Source organism: Suncus etruscus, chromosome 2 (assembly GCF_024139225.1).
Source record: "Suncus etruscus isolate mSunEtr1 chromosome 2, mSunEtr1.pri.cur, whole genome shotgun sequence".
Lineage (NCBI taxonomy): Eukaryota > Metazoa > Chordata > Mammalia > Eulipotyphla > Soricidae > Suncus > Suncus etruscus.
In genome coordinates this window covers 53,398,956-53,423,879 of record NC_064849.1, presented here as the reverse complement: position 1 = coordinate 53,423,879, position 24,924 = coordinate 53,398,956, and the positions used below count along the sequence as shown (strand labels likewise).

General features: G+C 45.8%; 1 protein-coding gene and 1 non-coding gene across 2 annotated transcripts in view; both read left to right on the top strand.

Moving 5' to 3' along the window:
- PSMA6 (proteasome 20S subunit alpha 6) overlaps window positions 1-454 on the top strand; it is a 30,016-nt gene extending 29,562 nt beyond the window's left edge. Inside the window, exon 7 of the mRNA XM_049766827.1 lies at window positions 227-454. Within this exon, the coding sequence (XP_049622784.1) occupies window positions 227-284 (58 nt within the window). The 3' untranslated portion in view covers window positions 285-454. The remainder of the gene's footprint in view (window positions 1-226) is intronic.
- Window positions 455-19,467: 19,013 nt separating this feature from the next.
- LOC126002506 (small nucleolar RNA SNORA61) lies at window positions 19,468-19,599 on the top strand. The gene has a single exon (XR_007493197.1). It is a non-coding gene; the product is annotated as a small nucleolar RNA SNORA61 (small nucleolar RNA).
- The last annotated feature ends 5,325 nt before the right edge of the window (window positions 19,600-24,924 follow it).

Here is a 24,924-nt window from a genome sequence, read left to right as displayed (position 1 = left end):
TGCAAATAGGTAAATATTTTTACATATATATGATGTTGATATGATGGTAATATCTTTTAAAAATATAGTAAAGGTGTGGTGGGTATACAGATTGACTTTACAGATTGACTATATATTGATCATTGAGGCTAAGTGGAAGATAGGATAGTTTGTTACTATTTGAAATTTTGTGCATTTAAAAGCTTTTTAAAAGTCAGAGTTGTGAGTTTTTCTCTTTGCCTTCTAGGATTCTTACAGAAGCAGAGATTGACGCTCATCTTGTTGCTCTAGCAGAGAGAGACTAATCTGTAGTTAACTTGCCAACTCTAAGACACCAAGTTGGTGCCTCTGTGTTTGGTAACAACTGATCTACAGTATGGAGGCCTCTGGTTTGAAGAGGGAACTTCTCGCTTTCCTCCTACCAGTGATGTGGTTAGGAGTCTGTATAAATAAAAACAGTGCTTTTGGAAAAGAATTGCTTCTTGTCTTTTTTACCTATAATTTTAAGCCTCTACTTCCTTTGCCAAAGCATGATATTTTTGTTCACACCTGATTAAGATTTGTCTTTTTATAAGCAAATAGACCCAGTATGGTGCTGGAGAGATAGTGCAGTGGGCAGGGCACTAGCCATGTCCATGTCAACCCAGGTTCTATCTCCAGCATCACATATGAACCCCCAAGTCCTACCAGGAATGATCTCTGAGCACTTCCAGATGTGTGCCCCAATCCTCTCATCTCCCCCCCCCCCCACCCAAAATAAAGGAAGAGCAAAAGAAAGGAATGGTTACGTTTGTCTGTCTTGTAAGCACCTTTGTCACCTTTAGCTGGGGAGAAAGTGTACTGGCATGCCTTGTGTGGGCTCCTCTCTTCTTATCTGTCAAGCCTTAAGCTAGAGGCCAAACTATGTGCATGTATGAAGTGAGCACATGTTCCTGGGCTGAGCCATTGCTGCTCTACTGCCACTCAGCACAAGTACCCTGCCTACTCATCTGCAGCTGCCAGAACAGCATCCAGAATGTTTCGGTTCTCTGTGAGATCACTTTCCCATGTCCACCATCATGATGGAACATCAAAGACTTGAAAGCAGCAGCATGAACAGTTCTGGGTGGTGATTCACATCGCAACTGCCCTGGGACTTTCTCAAAGGCCACAGCCAGGCTCCTGCATTGGGCTGTCCAGTTGGAGGCCCCAGGATATTACTCTGGGCCTGATTGTCTCATGAGCATTCCTGAAGCCAGAGCTGGTACTTGTTGCTGGTTAGGAGTCTTAGGAGGGGTGACGAAGTTGCAGTCACTGAATGTAGGCGTCTCTACTGTGACTTCTCTTAGTCCAGGAAGACCCCTGTGTTTTCAGGAAATGACTGATTCCAGAGCCTTAGGTTCTGGTCATCTATGCCTTTGCTGACCTCATTCCTGACTTCTGCAGTGAAGGGCACAAAAATACAAGTAGCAAGAATTTTTTCCTCTCTTAGCTCAGTTTTAGGTAGTACCCTCACCTGGGGTCAACTCGCAAGAGGACCCTGACAGATCCAGCTTCCTGCAACTCCAGCCACTCCCAGATCCAAAGGGAAAGAACTGAGGAGAAAGACTGGGAGAAGGAATTGTGCCACTGACCTATATGGCAAGTGGTCTTGTAATCTCTCTCTCTCTCTCTCTCTCTCTCTCTCTCTCTCTCTCTCTCTCTCTCTCTCTCTCTCTCTCACACACACACACACACACAGCACAGAAGACTGCATTAGAAGTATTTTTCGGGGCCGGAGAGATAGCATGGAGGTAAGGTGTGACGATGGTTCGAGTCCCGGCATCCCATAACCATATGGTCCCCTGTGCCTGCCAGGAGCGATTTCTGAGCATGGAGCCAGGAGGAACCCCTGAGCACTGCCGGGTGTGACAAAAAAAAAAAAAAAAAAAAAAAGTTTTTCAGGGCCTGGAGAGATAGTACAGCCCTTAAGACTCTTGCTTTAGAACTGGTCAGCCTGAATTTGATCCCAAAGCCCACATTTAGTCCCCTGTACCTTACTAGGAATGATCCCTGAGCTCAGAGTCAGACACAATCTTCGAGAACCACAAGATATGACTCAAAAAATAAAACAAAACGAAAAAACAACTCTACCAAAACAAAAAATATACTCCATGTAGATTTCAGAACCTGACTGCAGGGGCTGACCAGCCAATATTAGCCTTGAACCAGTTGTGTAGGTTTTATACAATGCTGCAGGCACTATGCCTCCCTGTGCAGATGAAAAGGAGAAGCAGAACAGGAAAGACCTGGTTTCCTAAAATAGAGTGGGAATGAATTGGGGAGAGCCCCAACTAACATCCCCATAGTGCCCGGCCTCACTGGGGTTTTCCAGGGATAGAGGCTGTAAGTAGCATTTCAGTTATCAACTGGACCCGCTGTCAGCATCTCTAGGGCATGGCTACCTCTGGGGTCTGATGGGCATATTTTCAGGAGCTCAATAGGAAAGGCAAAAAGACCACTGTGAATATTAATGCACTTACTAATTGTCCCCCCACGTGGTGCTCAGGGGGACTGTGAATTACTCTTTGGAATACTTCTGTTTTTTGTTTTGGGTCACACCTGGCAACGCTCAGGGGTCACTCCTGGCTCTATGCTCAGAATTTGCCCCTGGCAGGCACAGGGGACCATATGGGATGCTGGATTCAAACCACCGTCCTTCTGCATGAAAGGCAAATGCCTTACCTGCTATCTCTCTGGCCCCTCTTCGGAATACTTAATCAATGTAGATTGGTGGTTCAGTGCTCAGGCCCTGAAGTACCAGGGACCACCAGGGCTACCCCAGCAGTGCTTGGGTGGCCTCCAGAACTACCTACACCTGGCGGTGCCCAGGAGACGTGGTGATGAGACTGAACCTGAGTTGGGTGCATACATGGGTGCATACATAACTTCTCTAGCCCGTGCTGGCATTTCTGTTTAATAATATTAGTTTCATTTCTTGGTGTCCACAGTTCCCTCATATCACCACCACCTGACCCTCCAGCCATTCCCCTGAGTCACTTCCAGCCAACCTCCTCCTCAGCATCCTCCAAGCTGATGGTCTCATTTTGTACTCCAGTGCCCAGGATTTCCTGCCACATGATATTATCAATACCTTTGTTTCCCCATATGCCACAGATGGGTGAAATCATTTGGTGCTTGTCCTTCTCTCTTTGCATTACTGTGCCCCTCATGATACCCTCCAATTTGCAGCAAACTACATAATTTCCTCTTTTCTTACAATCGCATAATATTCTGTTATACATATACACCACAGCTTCTTTATCCATTTGTTTATTGATCAGGAATTTAGGTGTTTTCCAAATCTTAGCTATTGTAATAAGAATGTTGGCAGTTTATCTTTATTTGGGTTTATTTGGGGGAGGGAATGGGGAGTAGTTGGGTTTGAGCTCAACTGATCAATGAACTCAAACCAAATGAGCTCTGGTCTTACTTCTGGCTCTGAGTTCAGGAATCACTTCGGCAGTATTCAGGCAACAATATGAAGAGCAGGACTGACCTTAGCACCTGTACTATCTCTCTGGCCCTCAGACTACATTTCTTAAGCTTTAGCAGTAAAGTTCTAAATTTGATTGATGTTTGTTTGTTTGTTTGTTTGGGAATCATACCCAGTGGTGCTTGAGGGCTATTCCCAGCAGTGCTTGGGAGATCTATGTGGTGTCAGGGATAGAAGCCAGGGTTCCTTTTGGACACAGTGGTTTGCAGTATTGTCATTAAAGGGGTATCATACATATCACATTATCTCTTTTCAGCATCCAATTCTTGTCCAGAGTGGTCATTCCCTCACTATCATTGTCATAGTGGTCCCTTCTCTGCTCTAACTGCACTGCCTAACTATTTGTGGCAAGCTTCCTGCCATGGACTGGGAGGGAAACTGGGGGCATTGTTAGTGCACTGGTGAAAGGTGTTGTACATTGTATTACTGAAATTTCAACCATGAACAACTTTATAACTATGAGGGAAAAAAAAACTCTCAACTGTATTATGAACAACCTTGTAACCTCGGTGTTCAAATAAATTTTTAAAACTTGTGAAAGAAGAAACCATTTTAGGATAGTTTGCAATGTAGTTATTTCTCTAACTAAACTCATCACCCTTTGTGGTGAGGTTCATGAGGTGGGCTGTAATGCCTAGCCCTCCTCTCTTTTGTCTCTGAAAATTGTTGAGAAATGTCTTCCATTTTTCTTAAAACCCATACATGAGTGAGGGAAATAGAAAGCCTGTCTAGAGTACAAGTGGGGGCGGGGCGGGGAGGAGGGATATTTGGGACATTGGTGGTGGCACTGTTGCACTGGTGATGGGGGATGTCATCTTATATGACTGAAACCCAACCACAATCATGTTTGTAATCAAGGTGTTTAAATAAAAAATATTCAAAAAAAAGAAATGATGCTACTATAACATTTAGAATGTAGTATATACCATTATTAGTATATAATACTTCATATTGTCCTATGTGTCACTTTGAATAACATAAAAAAAAAATTTTTATGAAAGAAGAAGCCAGGGTTCCCAAGTAGCCCATTGAGCCATCTCCCAGGGCTGAGTTTTAGTTGGATAAAACTCAAGTCATAATCACTTCTAAAAGGAAGGTAGCTTAGTGATCTCTTTCCTCCCCCTCCTCTCCCCTCACATCCATCCTCTTCCTGCCCTCCTCTCTTCTCTTCCTCTCCCTCCCTTCTCCCTCCTATTCTCTCCCTCCCCTCTTCTCCTTCCCCTCCTCCCCTCCCTTCCTCTCCTCTCCCCTCCTATTCTCTCTCCTCCTCTCCTCTTCCTCTCCTCCCCGCTCCTTCCCTCCTCTTCCTCTGCTCTCTTTTCCCCTTCCCTCCTCAGCCTCACCTCTCCCCTCCACTTCTATTCCCTCCCCTCTTCTCCCCTCTCCTCTCCTTTTCTCTCCTCTGTTCTTCCCCTTCTTTCCCTTCTTCTCCTCTCCTCCCCTCTTCTCCGTCCCTTCCCTTCTCTCCTCTTCTCTTCTCCCCTCCCCTCTCCCCTTCTCTGTTCTTTCCTTTTCTATTTCCTTTGAAGTTTATCTATCCCAATAGAGACTCAAGGCTGCAGGAGGACCTACGTACGTGTAGGTTACACCTTCGCCAGTGTTCATTGGCCGTCTGAGTAATGTGCTTGAGGAGGGAAGAAAGGAACCCAGGGGGCGCTATTGCACAGGGACCATATTTTGCACCATCTCTGTCAATGGAAAACTCCATTTTTCTTTATCAGAAATTATTCTAAGCCCATGCTACAAAATAGAACCTGCTCTGGGGTCTGAGAACACAGGGATGAGCAAGATCAGTGTCTCCAGGGGCTAAGAATGTAGCATCTAGGACAGATCAGCTCTTCCAGGGTCACTGTCAGCTGCTTCAGGCTTAATGTGGGCTTTGTGACTGAGACTTGCTGGGTGGGGGTTTTCTCAGTAGAAGCAGCAGGAGTGTGAGGGCAGCCAGTGCATGCGCAGCCGCTGTACCCCTCTTTCACATGCTTTCTGCAAGAGGTACCCTAGAGACTAGAAGTGACTGGTGAGAAGATCTCACAATTCTAATTGCCACGTAGGCTCTTTTTCTGCTCAAACTACTTGGAGGGACTTGCTTTGTCTTAGTCTTCCCTTTATTTCTCTGTGTTCTTTAGAAAGCCTCATTGTAAAACAGACTATTACGCAGTTTCTCCTAAAGCAGGAAGCACTGCAGGTACTCACAGTTTTTTTTTTTTTCTTCAGTTTTTGAAAAACCCAGTGGAGGAGGGGACAGAAGAGGGAGGTGTGGGTAGATGAGGGTGTTTGTAGGGAGGGAGGGAGGGAGAGAGAGCTCAGTGGTTACTCCTGGTTCTGCACTCAGGAGTTACTCCTGGAGGGGCTCAGGAGACCATATGGGATGCCGAGGAATGGAACCTGGTTGGCTGTGTGCAAGGCAGATACGCTACCCGCTGTGCTATGGTTCTGGCCTTATTATTTTCAAGGATAAAAATATTAAATGATAAAGATGCTCAGATTCAGAGTTGGGGAGGAACTTAGTACAGGACTAAGTATAGCCAAATTTGTGTAGTTTTTATAGGAAAATTGGGTCTTAGTGTTACTTGTTAAATGACAAGAATGTTGTAGAGACTATGGGGTTTTTTGTTTTGTTTTGTTTTTTCAGAGTGAACTGGCTAAGTTAAGGCCTTTTAGGTTATTTATTTGACATTTGCCTAGGCATTACCCACTATATTTTAGTTCCTGCGAATCTATGGTCTGGGGAAGAATCTGTGATCTCAGGAAATCGTTAACTTCCCATTCTCAGAAAGGAATTTGCAGGAATGTTTAAGATGTGGAAATGAAGACAGCTAAAATAAAGCTCCTAATTGGGAAACTGAGGCTTCCTCTTCCAAGAATGACAGAACACACGACCAAGTTGGGAGGGAGGAGGAGCCTACAGACAAGGCCAAGCCAACAGCTTCCAAAGTCTGTTTCAGCACTAAGACCCCAATTGTACTGTCATTCACCTAACCCAGGCTCCAAGAGGCCTGGGGATCCACTGAGGACTGAGGTAAGAGTAGGCACCAGCTTCCAACTGCCAGACTTAAGGTCAGAGGTCCCATCTGCAAAAAAAAAAAAAAAAAAAAAAAAAGGAACTTCCAGCAGTGCCAGAAACAGCAGAATTCTCTGAGAGTCTTCTTGAAAAGCTAGTATCCAAGGCTCTAGGCAATGAGATGATCTGAAAATGCAAATGCACCAGGCCCTTGGTGTACTGTAGAGACAGACCCTGGACCCTCACTCTCACCAGAGCATGGTGAAGCTCTTTTCTTTTTCTTTTTTTTTTTTTTTTTGTTTTTTTTTTTTGTTTTTGGGCCACACCCGGTGACGCTCAGGGGTTACTCCTGGCTATGCGCTCAGAAGTCGCTCCTGGCTTGGGGGACCATATGGGACGCCGGGGGATCGAACCGTGGTCCGTCCAAGGATAGCGCAGGCAAGGCAGGCACCTTACCTCTAGCGCCACCGCCCGGCCCCAATGTGAAGCTCTTTTCTAGCATGGCTCCTGATACTTGATACTTTCATGTCTAAGACAACCTTCTCCCCAGTAGTGGAGTTGGCAACAGTTAGCCTGCAGTTAGCAGACCTCCCTCACCATCAGGGCCAGCTGGAGGCTAGTGTCTAGCTTCAGTCTGATCATGGTGTCTCCTGTGAAGGGCTCCTTTCTGTGTCCCCCTACACTGACGTGCTCATGAGGCCCACAGCTCGACTTTCCCCCCTAGGGGTCCCTGCCCTTTGAATCAACTCCTGCCTGGTAGTCTTCTTCTCTAGAGAGCAGAAGGCAGAGGAGAGCTGGGACCTCCAGCAGGCTATCCCCTCTCCAGCTTCATTGAGCTTAGAGGCCTGGGGAACGTCAACCCCTGGGGAATGTCCAGGCTCCTCCACCTTCTCTCATCTCCTTGGTGTTGTTCTGTTTGTTTTTTGTTTGTTTGGGGAACACACCCAGTGATACTCATATATTACTCCTAAAACTGTGCTCAGGAATCATTCCTGGCAGTGCTCAGGGGACCATGTGGGATGTTGGGGATTGAACCTGGATTGAATGTGTGAAAGGCAAGTGCTCTACCCGCTCTACTATGGCTTCAGATGTCTTAAATTCCTTGTTGAAAGACTCTGGCCTCCCAGAGCTGATTTACGCAAGTGAGATTTGGCAATCGGACTGTGCTTTGTCACCTGGAAAACTACAGGTCAACTAACAAAGTAGTTTATCAACAGAGCTGGAGCAGGGAGATGCAGGCTAGGACCTTGGGGTGGGGACATCCTATTTTGCCAGGCTTTCTTTCTCCTCCATGGGAGCCATGGATGTGGGCAGCCTTCCTCTGTCACACACACACACACACACACACACACACACACACACACACACACACACACACCCCTCTGTTGTTGGGCTCCAAACCTTGGGTTTAGGGGACGCTTCTGACGACTCATTCTCTCTTATCTTTCTGGGGGCACATGAAACCCTCAGCTCCTATTCCTGAGACAGATATTGGAAAACACCTACAATTCCAGGACTTTGTGGGCGAATGTGAGGGAGTGAACTGAACTGCAGTAAGAATATTGTCATGTGGCCAGGCCTAGGTTGGGACTTGGAGTGCCACATATGCTCTGAGTGGTCCTACCCAGGCCCGCTAATATTGCTTTGGCCAGGGAGGATGGAGCCTTAAGCTTTGGCAGCTGAGTTTGAAAGGTGACCCAGGGGCTGGAATGCTCGCCTTACAAACAGCCAACCCAGAACTGCTCCTAAACATTCCATATGGTCTGCTGAGCCACACCATGAGTAGTAATTTTTGACTGCAGAGCCAGGAGAAACCCCTTAGCACTGCTGGGTATGGCCTAAACAAAACAAAAAAGTATGATTTAAATGTAACATCATTGTAGGCTTATGGAATGCACAAACTTTTCTTCTTATTTCTGTGTGTTCCTAAAAACCTTACTGTAAAGCAGGTTGCTACCCAGTTTCTTCTAAGTGGGAAGTGCTGCAGGTGCTCCCTTGTTTGGAGGGATGTGCCCCCCCCCACTTTTTTTTAAACAGGGACTCCCCAGTGCTGCGGATGGGGGAGGATGGCTTTGGGGAACAGACCTTAGAATTAGATTCTTGGGGATACAATATTGCCCAAGCCCAACAGTGCTTTTCTGGTCATGCAGTGCCACACATTGGGGCCTTCTGGACCATCGTAAGTGTAGAAGACAGGTCTATCCTCTCCTCATTCCTAAGGGCCTTCCCACCCCAGGCCAGTACAGGTTCACCACCCCCTAGTCAGGCCAGAACCCTAATGTAAAATCAAAGAGAAAAGTCAAAGGCCAGTGCGAAGGTGAGCACAGCTCAGAATAGAGCAATTACCTTGCAAGAGTGAGGCCTTGTGCTTCCATTCCTGGTGCTGCATGTACCCCAGGACACTGCTGGGATCGATCTCCAAGCACCTAGCTGGAAATAGCCATCCTCCAGCACCATCTGGTGTGACCCAAAAACAATTCCCTCCAAAGGCCAGTGTGGAGTAAATGAAGTGAAGGACGCAGACCCCTCCCCCCAGTCTTCTTGGCCGGAAGCTGGGGTGTGGCCAGATGGGGTCCCAGGTGAGAACTGAAAGGCAGCCAACTTGTGTCAGCACCAAACTTTCTGCTTATTCAGCCCTCCTGCTCTTTCCCAGGGTTGTTGGGCTTCCTCTGTTCTGCACAGCGGTAAAACTAGCCACAAAGCCAAGTGGACTAGCCTGTCCTCTCTGGCGCCTGCTCCTATGAGTGACCAGGGATCCCTTGCATCTCACAGCCCTCAGTGCTGTCTTGGCTAGGGATGCAGACTTCAAAGATCTGGGCTGCAGCCTTCCATCCTTTGCTCTCCCCATTCCCCTAATTCCCCAGATATTTAGGGCTTTGGCTCAGCTCCACATCCTAGGCATAGGCTCCCCAAGAAGTGCAGAGCTGTGGAACAAGGTGCTGGAGCCTCCACCAGCAGCCTTAGGGGTGGGCATCCACTGGGAATTTTCCATCTCATTGAAGCCAGCTGGGACTTCCTTAGATCCTCTGCCACTGACAGGGGCATGGCTTGGGCAAGCTTTTCAGCAGGTTTACACGGAAACAGAAGCAGTGTTTGGACTCAGTCTGGTTTCCCCTCTACACCTTAGCAGGGTGGAGCGAGGCTTGAAATAGGCCTCAGCCCAAGGCCCTAGCCTGTCCAGGCCACCCGTGGAGGCCTCTGTCTTGGCCTGCTTCCTGCTTCCTCCAGTTCCTCCAGCTTTCCCTCTGGGCGGTGCCTGTTCTTCCAAAAATCCCCTCCAGGAGATTTGCTTGTTGCCACAAAATAATGCAAATGAGCTCATGAGGCTGCCCAGGCAACATACATCCGTGTTCTCCATCTCCCACACCGTCTCCTGGAGACCTGGAGGAGGTCAACTTGCATATTCCTCTCCTGCCACCTGTTAGGTTAAGGACAGACCACACCTACCACGTGCGGGGGGGGGGGGGGGGGAGGGGGGAAGGGGGGAGTGTTCTGCTTCTACTTAGCACCTAAGGGAACCAAGCTCGACCCAGTAAAAGACCATACAAGCGCCCAAACACTCTGAGGGCCCTTCTGTCTAATATATGAGGACAGTTTGCACCTAGCTTTTGTCCAACCCACTTAGAAGGACAAGTTTACACATAAGCTGGCCACAAAGCTGCAGAGCCCTCCTGGCTCTGGGTCACTGGAGCTGGAAGGAGGCACAGTATATGGAGATGCCTCCACATGGCCCTTATGACTGTAAATCAGTCCCTGTGCTATAGCAAGCCAAAGGTGTTGCATGGATATCTGTGAGTGCCAGCCCAGGCCAATCTCCTGCCTCTGGCTTTGCTGGCTTCTCACTGCCTGAAAGTCTTCTTGAAGCAAAGAACCATTAGTTTCTGCTTACCCTTGTCCATCTCCACTGGACCCCTGGGCCAGCCCCAAACAGAAGGGATCACACAAACCTAGAAGGCCCACAGTCACAGCACAATGGATGTGGGTATCTGGGTAGCCAGGTAATATTGCTGTTCAGCACCCACCCCCACCCTAAACTCCCCACCCCACCCCAGCCACAGTGACCCAATATAAGAAGTCTGTGCCCAGAGTAAGTATGCCTCAGAGGGAGCATCTGGCCTATGCTCCTATGGGAACTTGTAGGGAACTTTCCCAGTTGAGCCCCAGAATAGGTCAGGCCTTGTTCTGAAGCAATGGGCAGGGGTGAGAAGTTACCAGGGCAGAGTGCAGTGATGCCACATTGGCTCATCCCCACAGTCCACCAACCCAGTCAGAGGGGCTGATATAGTGAACCCAGCTTGCTTCCTCCTTTTGCTGCCATGGGTTGCCTTCCAGCCTAAGGATGGACAAGTGGAGAAACAGAAACCAAGGGCCTCTTGCTCATGACCAAAGAGCCATGCAGGGGTATCAATCTGCTGGGGTGGAGCTCCAGGCCAACATGCCTCTCTTGACTCTCTCCATAGCAATCCTGTGAGGTGAATGTTTTTTTTTAGTGCTGATTTCACAAACAGGAGTCTGTGGCTTAGAGCACTGAATGACTTGTCCAAGGTGATACAGATGGTAGGGGGTAACTCAAAAGAGTTCTGGGGGAATCTTGAGATGTCTTCCTGAGCACACAGAGTTGTTAGTTACTACGAAAAGAAACGTCACCTTGTGTAGTTCAGCATGACTACATGTCCACCAAGTTCCTGCTCCACAACACCGAGCACCTGGGCACCCACGACTGGAGGAACTCAGAGATTTCCCTAAAAACATACAAGGTTCAGATATTCGAGTTTTATATCTTACCCCTACCTTATTGAAGTAACATTGATATACAACATTAGAGTCCAGGGTCCATAATTCTATACGGATGTCTGCATATACTCATAGAACATATGCTTGCCACCAAAAGTTGAGTATAATATATAACATAATTTATTTATTTATTTTTGGTTTTTGGGTCACACCCAGCAGCGCTCAGGGATTACTCCTGGCTCTATGCTCAGAAGTCGCTCCTGGCAGGCTCAGGGGACCATATGGGATGCCGGGATTCAAACCACCAACCTTCTGCATGAAAGGCAAATGCCTTACCTCCATGTTATCTCTCCAGCCCCATTATATAATTTATCCTCACTCATTTGACCCAATTTCTTCCTTCCCCCTTCTCTTCTATAACCACTCACTCGGTCTATCTAAAACCTCACTTCCATGTGTTTACTTTTTTTTTTTTTTTTGTGGTTTTTGGGTCACACCCGGCAGTGCTCAGGGGTTATTTCTAGCTCCAGGCTCAGAAATTGCTCCTGGCAGGCACGGGGGACCATATGGGGCGCCGTGATTCGAACCAATGACCTCCTGCATGAAGGGCAAACGCCTTACCTCCATGCTATCTCTCCAGCCCCGCATGTGTTTACTTTATCACTTTATGTAGCACATCTGAATGAAGGCATACAGTGTTCAGTCCCAGCTTTCTGGAATGGCCTGGGTTTAAAGGTAAGGATGAACATCTAGTAGTAAAGCAGCTTTCCTGATTGCACATGGAGCCTACATCAGACTAAGATGTGAACCACAGGAAACCTAGTAAAAAGTCAAAGTCACTTTGCATTCTGATTTCAAAGCCTATCTTGCCTCATGTTGGTTGGTGCTCATCGGGCCCAGTTAATTCAGAATGGTTGGCTCAGAAGAATTCAGCAGCCAGAAGACAAGAGGGGCCAGAGAGAGCTCTGTGATGTGGACATTAAAGCCACCCCTTCTCCCTCTCTATGTGGTTGCTCTTGTAAGATGGAGGGCATGAGACAGAGCTTGGACTGTCTGGAAAGGGAAGGCATTATCAGAACAAAATTTCTGCCTCCTACAAAAGAGATTGAAATACAGTACAATTTGGCAAGTCCCAACACAGACCTCCTCTGCCCAGTAAGGTCTAGGGGAGGCCTCACAGACTAGTACCCCAAGTCACTCTAGGGCTGGTTCAGGATCTAGAAGGTAGCAGACCACAACTGAATCCAAATCCTTAGCTAGAGCAGACTGTGTGCAAGAAAACCAACTGCCCCTAAAAAATTCTGTGAACTGTGGCCAGCTAGCTGGTGGCCAAAGGGAGGAGAGTCCTAGTGGCCACCCAAGGCCTCCTCAGAGCCTCCCATTCCCTCTACATTCCAGCTCCCACTACTAAGACCCACAGCTCTGGATGCAGCAGAGAGGTATGGCCTCGGTGCCTTCAGTCTTATAGCAGCTGTGAACTTTCTTTTAGATTTTTCTTCTGGAATCAGTGTCCATAAACAATAAATGACTCAGAACTCATGAGAACCTAGAGCACAAGAGCATGGTTATGTGCAAAATGTCTTTCAGTCTTAGATTCCTAGACCCAAGGAGTCCTCATGAGGACCCCAAAACTCACATTTGCTTTGTGAAGCTATTTTTCTCATGATAGAAAACTGGATGGGAGGATTCTTGAACCTCTTGCCACCTTTATTTATCAGTGAGAGCACAGAGGGCACAGGCCAGGATGCCAGCAAAAAGTTACCCTCTGACATCTGCTGCCAGTATGGAATGGGAAGGGGGAGAAAGAGATAAAAAAGAAATATTCTGAGGTCTTTGGAGTGGCCGTGCCTCCCAGTCCCAAGCCTCCCTGTCACCTCTCTGTTATGGAATCCATTTTTCAGGATCCACAGCTACCTGCATCAGAACTGCCTGTAGTCCTATTAAGCTGAGCGTTTTTTGTTTGCTTCCTTTTGGGACCATACCAATGCTGCTCAGAGCTTACTCTGCACTCAAGAATCACTCCTAGTGGGTCAGGGGAACCATAAGAACACTGGGGGTCAAACCCAGTGGGCTACATGCAAAGCAAGTGCCTTACCCACAGTACTATCCCTTCAGTCCAAATCTGAACATTTATGGATCCACAATGGGCCTCAGGACAGAGAAGGATGAAGTCTTCTTGCTGAATACTGCCCCCCCCCACCCTTAGCTACTTATCAAGGGCCTTTGCCTTCACCTGATTTCCTGGCCCTGAGTTGAGTGTCTTCTGCCTGTCCTTCGTGGACAGCAATGTCCCTTTGCATTCTGCAGGAAAAGCAGCCAGTCTTCCCGGCCTCCAGTGTCAAGACCCTGTCCAGACCTACCCTGCAGAGCTCTGGTTGGATGACAGCGTGGGAAAGCACCAGGCAGTCTCAGGAAGAAACTGTGGGAGGGGAAGTGTCTAGAGAGGGGGCTGTCTTCCCTTAGGGTGTTCATTGAACTTTATTGCAGTGCTCCAATTCCTACGGCACCCTCTCTTCATTATCTCAAAGCTATATTGGCCTTCCTCTTGCCAGCCTGCACATGTAGATTCTTCCTTCAGAGCCAGTTTCAGCTCTCTGGTTGTGGGGCCTGTAAGCCAGTGCACTCACTCCATCCAGCATATCCATCATGCTGGGGTGCCCATCGCCCACAGTCTCCCCACGCCTCTCCATCAAGGCAGCCCAGAGTAGGCATGTGGGATGTTGGTTTTCCTTCATTTGACTCTGTGGTCAGAGGCCTGTTTTCCTTCTGGCTGAAGCTTGGGAGGCTTCTCTGTTTATCTAGAAGTGGAGCAAGACCAGCTTAGCCATATCTTTGGCACATCAGGGCTTTGGTGTTCCTGCCTGCTGCTGGACGTCACTGGCCATTGCTGTGTGACCTGGGGTTTGGGTCTGCCTTGCTCACATAAGAGCAAGCACTTTGTGCCGAATGTGGGGTGCGGTGTTTGGTCTCCAGTGGTGATGCTGAGGCCTGAGTTCTTGATGATAAGTGTCAGGGGGGCCTTGAGACTATTTGTGGTGAATCTAATTCTTCCTATGATTAATGAAGGGAAGGAGTCACATATGTGTCATCAGAGACCAGAAACTAGTATAGGACTTAGGGCACATGCTGGGGGTCAACTCGTCACCCACGCCCAGCATAGCTAGTATGACACTTGCATGATCCAAGCACTGCCTGATATGACCCTGGAGCTCACTGGCACTGCAGGGCCCAAGCAGGTCTTCATCATTTGGGCCTCAGCACTGAACTCAATTGTCAGAATATCACCTGGAGTGGTCCCTGTTACCCTGAGCACTACTTGGGAACCCAGTGAAATCACATACTTATGGCCTCACTGTGACCCTCATGGTCCATCTCTCTCTTGATTGAAGCCTATACCTGGTTCCATGCTCAGAGATTTATTTCTCTGGAGATGCCAGGCATCATGTGGAAAGATTGTACTCAGTCCCTGCAGCTCGCTCTCTCTCTCTCTCTCTCTCTCTCTCTCTCTCTCTCTCTCTCTCTCTCTCTCTCTCTCTCTCTCTCCCTCTCTCTCTCCCTCTGTCTCTCTCTCTGTCTCTCTCTCTGTCTCTCTCTCTCTCTGGCCCCACAATCCGTATTTTTCAGATCCAGTGCAGGCTTCACATGGACACCCACCCTCAGCCTCCTCAGTCTCATCCTCTCTCTGATCAGCAGGATTTCAGTCACTCGGTGTGACCTTGCCACAGAGGTAGAAATACAGCACAGGCAGGGAAGGATATGGAAGGCAATAGCCTGGGGAGGGGGACAGCAGGGTCCGGGAGTTCTGGCTACTCTGCAGTCCTGCTAGCCTCACCCCGCTGATGCTGCCCTCAGAGAACCTACCTCATCATTTAGGAAGAAGGCCAGCCACAGGAGCAGGCGCCGCAGATCCTGCTGGAGACTGTGGGTACATGCCTGCACAGGACCTTTTTATGGGACAGAGGTGACCCGCTGTCCAAAAGAACACAGCCCAGAACAGATGGGTTTGTTGCCAGTGACTTATGTAAAGGGAGATAAAGTCACCATTTTCCTCTAATCCCACCTGAACACAAGGGGAATGACTGGGCAATCTAAGACTGAGGAGAGTCTGCTCGGAGCCCCTGCAAGGCACAGACCTCACAGATCTCTTCGCTTTATTGCACCCCAACATCTCAACAGATTTCAACAGACTCCTGAGGCTGCCATCAAGCTGCCCCAAAGCTTCTCTGTTCTGCAAGCATGGGAACAATCCCGCCACCGGATTTCTCAGGCAGCAGTGGGTGGGGTTGGAGCAAGGAATTGTCAGTCCTAAATATATTTTCTATTTTGTTTTATTTTGGGGTCACACTCAGCAGTGCTTAGGGATTACTCCTGGCTCTGCAATTAGGGATCACTCCTGGCAGGCTCGGGGGACTGAATGCAGGTTGGCCACATGCACCACAGCAAACTCCCTCCTGCTGTACTATATTGCTTCAGTCCATCAAGTCCAAAATCTTATGCAGGCTATTCAGGTTCATCGCTCTGTCCTCAAAAAAGAATTTCAGGAGGAGACAAAGTGGAAAGAGAGTGAGGAAGGGAAGGAGGGAGGGAAGGAGGAAGAGAGAGAGAGAGAGAGAGAGAGAGAGAGAGAGAGAGAGAAAGAGAGAGAGAGAAAGAGAAAGAGAGAGAGAGAGAGTTGAGAGTACATATCTCTCAGGATGAGAAACTTGCCTCTTGCTTTTGCAGACTTGGTTTTATAGGTTTTCTTCCAGTGAGTGCCCACTGCTATGGCATTGTCAAAGAGAAGAACTTGAAACTTTTGGTGTTTACCTTCATGTCCTTGTCACAATCCTTTGTTCCTGCAGGAACTTCTCTCCAGGGCAGGGGCCCAGCCTTCTTTGAACCTGTGTGGTGCCAGTTACAATCTTTACAGACCTCAGTTCTTGTGTCCATAAAGCGGGTCTGGTATTAATGCTTTTAGCTGCTTTAGTGACAGAGTAGCTTCTTCAAATCACATCTTGGCTTTATGGCACCCCAAGAATTTATTGCCAAGCTGCCATCTTGATCTACCTGAATGCTTCTATCCCACTGATGCCTCTGTCTGCACCTGCCCTGAGCAGTCCCGACCCCAGGAAAGTCCCTGGCTTTGCAGGAAAAGGAAAGATGGCGCATGCTTGCCTTGATCCCTCTGAGCACCCTTGCAGGACGGGCCCTAGAGTGGGGCCGGACTCGCCCACACCGCAGGATTCTGTTTTCTGTTGGAGCCAGAGAACCTAGGCAGCTCTATCTGGCAGCAGCCACACCTCCCGGCAGTGTTTACCACACAGAAGGCCACAGGCAGGGGGGCGGGAAACTCCCCGCAGAACCCCGCCAGCTGAGGATAATTAGAGGCGACACCAGCCTGCCAACCCTCCCCCTCAGCCTGTCCTTACTCCACCAGTGGAAAGGCAAGAGCCAAGAACAGAGGCAGGAACTGAGCCAAGGAGGATAGGGCAGAGCTCAGGGCTGGGCTCAGAGGGCCGGAGGTGGCCGTGCTCCAGGGGGACCTTCCCACACCGGGCGTCCCTGCCCTGAGCTCAGACACCTTTAGACATCTATGGCAGTTGCTGCCCCGGACGGGGGTTTCCACAACAGAGCCTTGGAGGCTGTCGGGGGCTGGCCATAGGACTTCAGCTGTCCCACATGATGTGTTTCAAGTGGTTTTGCTTTTGAGGAACCTGTTGCCCAGGACTTGTAGTCCTCTGCTGCCCCACGTACATCCCACGTCTTCCCCGCCTTGACGACATCCAGGATAGACATAAACAGATACACGGTCTTTGTCCCCAGACTAAGATTTCAGGCTCTGCCAAAACTCTGTAGAAAGACTGAATGCTGTGGGGGCCCAAGCGTGTCACTAAGGGCAAGGACCTGTAATCCCTAGAGGCCTCACATGTCACCCATCTTCTCCTGTGCCCCCCCAAGTACTCTGCCCTCCTTAGAGAAATGCCAACCTTCTGTTTGTGACCATGCAGAAGGTCACAGGTGCAAACTCTTGTAGCCGGTTTCTTTCCTCACACAGCCAGAGAACTGACCTCCTTTGGAGGCTGAACTGCCAAATCCTGAAGTAGGGGGAGCCCCCACCTCGACTTGCTCCTTTGGGGGCTCACAGTCACTGTCCTTCCCACCACCTAACCTGCAAGGGCAAGCCCCTTGGAGCCAGAGAGCCTCACACTCTGGGCCAGCGAGTGTCCTCAGTGTGTGAGGGGAATTCAAGTGCTGGACCCTAGTAGTTCTGTAGATCTCCTGGACTACAAACTCATTTCCAGATTCTCTGCCCCATTTGGCCAAGCTTCTGCCCACCTCAAGACCCTTGCCCTGTGCCCCTGCCCGTGATGCTCTGTAGCTCCTTACAGGGCTGCTTCCTTGTCTCTTTCAGGTGTTAATACCTTGGCTAGAATCTCTGGCAGACCCCCTGCAAGTATTTCATAGTCCCCTCTTCAGTTCTTTCACTGCTCCCTTCATTGTTTCCAGGTATCTCAGGTCTTTATTTACCATGTGTCTGTACCGTAGAATACAAGGACTAGACTAGTCAGCAGAACCTTTTCTCTGTGTTTATTGTTAGTTCTCCCCACACATTCCAGTACACAGCACATAACAGACATGTCATAACTATGCGTTGAATGAATGAAATGCCAGCATATCTTAGTGCCTATGAACAAGTCCTGTACTCCTTCAGGAATATGCTAGAATCCCTCTGTCATGTGGCAGGTTCACTTAAGATAGCCAGGGCTTACTCCTGACTGTGCTCAGGGATCAAGCACCACTGGCCCTGGTCCCCAAACCAAACCAAACAAACAATAAAATATAATAAAATAGCCGTTGAGCTCCAGAGAATGTCTTCTTCCTCTGAGGCTTGTTTCTTGCCACTTCTCTGAGTATGAGGAGCAGTGGGGGTTCACAGGGACCATAAATTACCCTGTTGAATCTGCAAGTTTTGTTGAGCACTAGGCCCGTGTGTGTGTGTGTGTGTGTGTGTGTGTGTGTGTGTGTGTGTGTGTCTTTTATTTATTTGTTTGCTTGTTTGTTTGTTTTGGGGCCATGTCTGGCAGTGCTCAGAAGTTACTTTTGGCTCTGCACTTAGGAATTCCTCCTAGTGGTGCTTGGGGACTATACAGGCTGCTGGGGAATGAACCCAAATGTCCTACCTGCTGTGTCATTGCTCCAGCCCTGGGTCCAAAAGTTTGTTGATAAAGATTCTAAATGCCTAGTGTCAGCTCACACGAAGCTTCTGGTCTGTGGGCCTTTAACCTCTTTGCAGTTTGCCTTCCCTTATGCAAATAGGAGGGGCAGTCACATCCTGTATAGTTTCTTACTTCTCTAGTTCCCTTTGAGCTTTGGCATCCAAGGCAGGACTGGAAAGAGCAAAGGAGAGGTGAACTAGAACCTTCTACTCCTAGTACTAGCTCTGTCCCTCAGGTTTCCTCATAGCAGATAGGTCTCTGGTCATTGAGAAGTTTCCCTCTACGTATCCTGAAATATAGTATGAGATTTCAAGAGCTTGTCTGGGAGCTGAGAGGTAGTACAGTGGTTAGGTCACATGCCTCTAACATACTGACACAGGCTTAATCCCTGGCACTTGATGGTTCCCTGAGTATGTAACCTGGAGGCCCACAGCACTGCTGGTTGCCTGTATAGCCCCTACACCACTGTGACCAAGCAGCATGGCTCCTGCATTGAACCATTAGCCACTGTGTCCCCAAAGCCCCTGAGCTTGAGAGACCCTCCCCCTAATAAACATTTTTAATTCAAAACTTTTAGAAGAAAAAAAAAAAGAAAAATCTTTTAAAAGCCTTTTCTCATATGGGATAGAGTGATAGTAGGCAAGTAGGCAGGGAGATTGCCTTGCGCACAGCTGACCCAGGTTTGATCCTAGCACCATGCATAGCCCCCCAAGCCTCAGTAGGTGTGATCCCTGAGCACAGAGTTAGGAGTGAACCCTTAGTTCTGCTAAGTGTGATCCCAAGAAACAAATATCAAGATTTTTTTTCATCTCCAGGCCTCATTACACTGATCTTTTGGTCCTTCAAATGTACCATCTGTTCCCTTTCTTTCTTTTTGTTTTTTGTTTTTGGGTCACACCCGGCAGCGCCCAGGGGCTACTCCTGGCTCTACACTCAGAAAGCACCCCTGGCAGGCTTGGGGAGACCATATGGGATGCTGGGATTCGAACCACCATCCTTCTGCATTCAAGGCAAATACCTTAGCGCTGTGCTATCTCTCTGGCCCCTATCTGATCCCTTTCCCATCAACCTAAACACTGGTTTTGGTGGTCATAAAATAAAGGCTAGTAAAGCTGAAGCTAGCCTTATAGGACACATAGCCTACTATGGAATACATGGGCTAGATTCAAATAAGGGGTGGAGAAACCAAAACAAATCTTTCATTCACCACTGAATTCATTCATTCATTTATTTTACTTTGAAGAGAGTCTAACAGTGATATAAAATACCTTTTCTTTGATGGAGGAAAACGAGTTTATCCTCAACATATGCCCTGACAATTGCTAATGTGTATCTTCAGACTTTTATATTAAAACATTTTTTTTAGCTTTTTGCTGCAATAGCCAGTTGGGCTCAGGAATTACTCCTGGCTTTATGCTCAAGGATGATTCCTAGCCGTGTTCAGGGGACCATTTGGGATTAGAGGAACTAATCTGGGTCAGCAGTGTGCAAGGCAGATGCCATAACTGCTATACTGTTGCTCCCCATTTTAAATATTTTTAAAAAGATTACTCTTTCTGGGGCTGGAGAGATAGCATGGAGGTAAGGCGTTTGCCTTTCATGCAAGAGGTCATCGGTTCGAATCCCAGCGTCCCATATGGTCCCCCGTGCCTGCCAGGAGCACTTTCTGAGCATGGAGCCAGGAGTAACCCCTGAGCACTGCCGGGTGTGACCCAAAAACCACAAAAAAAAAAAAAAAAAAAAAAAAAAAAAGATTACTCTTTCTTTGCTGTTGTGGCAGGCGAGCACATGGCTGGTTGAAATCTCACACATACTATGTTATGTACCTGCAGAGCACACACATCTGTCCTGGTGGTGCAAGGGACCACCAATGGGATGTCTCTGGGATTGCACTTGATGTGTATTGGGCTAAGATGTCAAGGATCACTCATGGCCTGTTGCTTGCTGACCAGCTGCTGGACCACTGAGATACATCCCTGGGACTTGAAATACATATTGATAAAAAAATTATTTTAGGGCCAGAGACATAGTACAGCAAGTAAGGCATTGGTTTTGCATGTGGATGATCTGAAATCAATCCCTGGCACCATATATGATCATTTGAGCACTGCCAGGAATGAGGCCTGAGCACAGAACCAGAACTGGGCCTGGCCAAAAGCCAAAACATTTTAATGTTGATAGACTTGTCAAATGATATATTTTAAAACTTCAAAGCATAATTTAAAAGATATAAGGGGAAAAAAGAAAATAATGACCACCAATACTTGCCAGTTTGCCAGTGAGGCCAGTCCCAGATGATACCTTTGTGGCATTCTCAGAAAGAGGGGAGGGATTCTCCTTTCTGCATGAACTGCAGCAACCAAACACCATACCCTACATCCTCCAACAGAAATGACCCAGCTCTAATATTTCACCTTATTAAAGGTTAAACAAGCCACCATCTAAAAAGCCACCAAAATTTCTGGACAGTGTTGCCATGCAACACCTCAATATTTTATAGTAGTGTTAGCCCAGTAATATCACAGGAAATACTATGGGAAGTTTAGGCTTATTACTCACCTTAGTGAGCCTAAATAGTACCATAAAGGCTCAACTATTTGCAACCACAGCCCAATAACTCCTTAGACATTGACTTTAGTAACACCATGTAGAGATAACACAATCATTCCAAATTGACCTTTAAGTTTTGGTAACTCCATTTGCTTTTGTGTTGTAACAAAATATGAAGTATATTTGTTTGTGCCTACATGGATGCAAGCTATGGTGGCTGGTGGGAGATTGGGGACATTGGTGAAAGGAAGGTTACACTGGTGGTAGGACTGCTGTTTGAACATTTGATGCCTGAAATAACTGTATTATGAACAATTTGGTAACGGTGTTATAATGACAATCAGGAAAAAAAATATTAGGTGTTAGAGAGCTAGTAAAGTATTTAGAATGCTTGCCTTACACATGCTGGCCCCAATTCTGAGTACTTATTGTCCCCCAGAGACAATAACAATCACCCTATACATTAAGAGAAAGCTTTATTTATATAAATATATATTTACATATAAACATATAACATTATAAACACTAAACAAAATATTATATAATTATAATTTTATTTAAAAATTTAGTTTTTTGTGAAAGATTTGTAATTCACTTTGGTCACAATAAAAGTTATTAAAAAAGGAAAGAGAGAGATAAAGAGAGAGAATGAGAGAGAGAAGCAAATTGCCTGCGCCAGAGCAAGGTGGCGTCTAGGTAGGAGGTGGAGGTGGAAGAAAATTGGTGATGGGAAGGGTGCACTGGTGAAGGATGGTGTACATTGTATGAATGAAACCCAACAATTAACACTTTTGTAATCACAGTGCTTAAATAAAGCATTTTAATATTAAAAAATAGTTTTTTGTTGTTGTGGGGCCGGGTCTGGCAGTGCCAGGGTATGTGTGAATGTGGTGCTGGGATGGGGCCTGGGTCTTTGCACATGCAGTGTATTTACTCTATTATTTTATTTTTTAACATAAATCTTTATTTAAGCACCATAATTACAAGCATGTTTGTAGTTGGGTTTCAGTTATAAACAGGACACCCCCCCCCATCACCAGTGCAACATTTCCACCACTAATGCCCCCTCCTCCCACACCCCTGCATGTATTCACGACAGGCATTATTCTACTTCTCTCATTCTTTAACATTGTCATGTTAGTTGTTAGTGTAGTTATTACCCTAACAGAGTTCACTACTCTTTGTGGTGAGCTTCAAATTGTGAGCCGGTCCTTCCAGCCCTTCCAGTCCTTAACTCTATTATCTCTGGGCCTTATTACAGTAATGTCGTTTTTTGTTGTTGTTGTTTTGTTTTTTGTTTTTTTTTTTTGGGGGGGGTCACACTCGGCAGTGCTCAGGGGTTATTCCTGGCTCCAGGCTCAGAAATTGCTCCTGGCAGGCACGGGGGACCATATGGGGCACCGGGATTCGAACCGATGACCTCCTGCATGACAGGCAAATGCCTTACCTCCATGCTATCTCTCCGGCCCCACAGTAATGTCTTTAATTTTTCTTAAAACCCAGAGATGAGTGAGACTATTCTGTGTTTCTCTCTCTCTCTCTTCACTTAACATACTAGATTCCATGTACATCCACATATAGAAAAATTTCATGACTTCATCTCTTCTGACAGCTGCATAATATTCCATTGTGTACATGGACCACAGGTTTTTTTAGCCATTCATCTGTTGAAGGGCATCTTGGCTGTTTCCAGAGTCTGGCTATTGTAAATAGCACTGCAATGAATATCAGTGTGAAGAAGGGATTTTCGAATTGTATTTTTGTGTTCCTAGGGTATATCCCTAGGAGTGATATAGCTGGCTCATATGGGAGTTTAATTTCCAGTTTTTTGAGGAATCTCCCTATTGTTTTCCATAAAGGCTGGACTACACAGCATTCCCACCAACAGTGAATAAGAGTTCCTTTCTCTCCACATTCCCGCCATCACTGATTACTTTTGTTCTTTGTGATGTGTGCCAGTCTCTGTGGTCTGAAATGGTACCTCATTGTTGTTTTGATTTGCATCTCCCTGATGATTAGTGATGTGGAGCATTTTTTTATGTGTCTTTTGGCCATTTGTATTTCTTCTTTGAGGAAGTGTCTGTTCATTTCTTCTCCCCAATTTTTGATAGGGTTATATGTTTTTTTTTCTTATTAAGTATATCTTAGATATTAGACCCTTGTTTGATGAGTATTGGGTGAATAGCTTCTCCCATTCTGTGGGTGGCTTATGTATCTTAGGCACTATTTCCTTTGAGGTGCAGAAGCTTCTCAGCTTAATATAGTCCATTTGTTTATCTCTGTTTCCACTTGTCTGGAGAGTACTGTTTCCTCCTTGAAGATGTCTTTAGTCTCAGTGTCATATAGTGTTTTTCCTATGTGTTGTTCTATATACCTTATGGTTTCAGTCCTGATATCTAGGTCTTTAATCCATTTGGATTTGATCTTTGTGCTTGGTGTTAGATAGGGATCTGAGTTCGCTTTTTTGCAAGTGGCTAACCAGTTGTGCCAACACTATTTGTTGAAGAGGCTTTCCTTGCTCCATTTTGGCTTTCTTGTCCCTTTGTCAAAGATTAGTTGATTGTATGTCTGGGAAATTTTCTTTGAATACTCAAGTCTATTCCATTGATCTGAGGATCTGTCTTTATTCCATAACATGCTGTTTTGATAACTATTTCTTTGTAATACAGTTTAAAATTGGGGAAAGTAATACCTCCCATATTCCTTTTCCCAAGGATTGCTTTAGCTATTCATGGGTCTTTATTGTTCCAAATGAATTTCAGGAGTGTTTGATCCACTTCTTTGAAAAATGTCATGGGTATCTTTAGAGGATATTTATTCTATTATTTAAACAACATGCCTGATTCTAAGAAAATATATTATTCTTTTATACTTTCATCACTTTTGTGGGTATGTATGGTGTGTCTAGATTTGAACCCAGGGCTTCACACACTTAAGAACTGAGCTACATCCCTGTATTGTAGAGTTAATCACTAGAATTACCTCTTTAGTTTATTTCTTAATTATGTCTGCCTATTATGTCATGGGTATAAATTTTTTGTTTTTATGATGGAGGGAGAGTTTTAAGCCACAAATTAGCAGTGCTCAGTGGCTATTCCTAGCTCTGTACTCAGGAATGACCCCTGGCGGTGCTTGACAAGTAAAATGCCAGGGATTCAAACTAGGGTCTGTTGCTGCAATTAACATCTGTACTATCTTTCTGGCCATATATATAAAATAAATATGTCTATATTTATTATTTATTTTAATATAAATGTATTAATTTATATATAACACAACATATTATTATATAATATATATTATTTGATTTAATAATATAAATAAAATAAATAAAAATATATTTAACATATAAATATACAATTTAATAATATATAAATAAAAATTAGAATTTAATATAATTTATATATTTAATATATAAAATAAATATAAAATAATATAAGTAATATAAATATGTTATCTTATATACTATTTATATATTTATTATAGATTAAATACATATAATATATGTATTTATTTATTTATATGTATTTATATATTTATTATAGATTTTATATATTTATTTATTTATAAATAAATATTATTTATTTATAAATATATAAATATATTTATATATTTATTATAGGTTAAATACATATAATATATGTATTTATTATAGATTAAATACATATAATATATGTATTTAAATATATGTATTAAACACATTAATTTTACTGGGAGACTTTACATTTTTTATAAGGTTTCCTATAATCTTCCATAAATTTGCCTTTCAAAATGAATAGTTTTGACACTTGTGACACTTCCATTGGGGGGAGATAAGCCCCTTGTTGCTGTGCTGAAAGGACTCTAGTGCCAGGATCAAACTTGGGTCTTCCTCATCGCAAGATCCAGATTTGAACTGTCTCCCAGACCTGACATATTCAGTTGATTCCATATAGACCATACTTTAGATT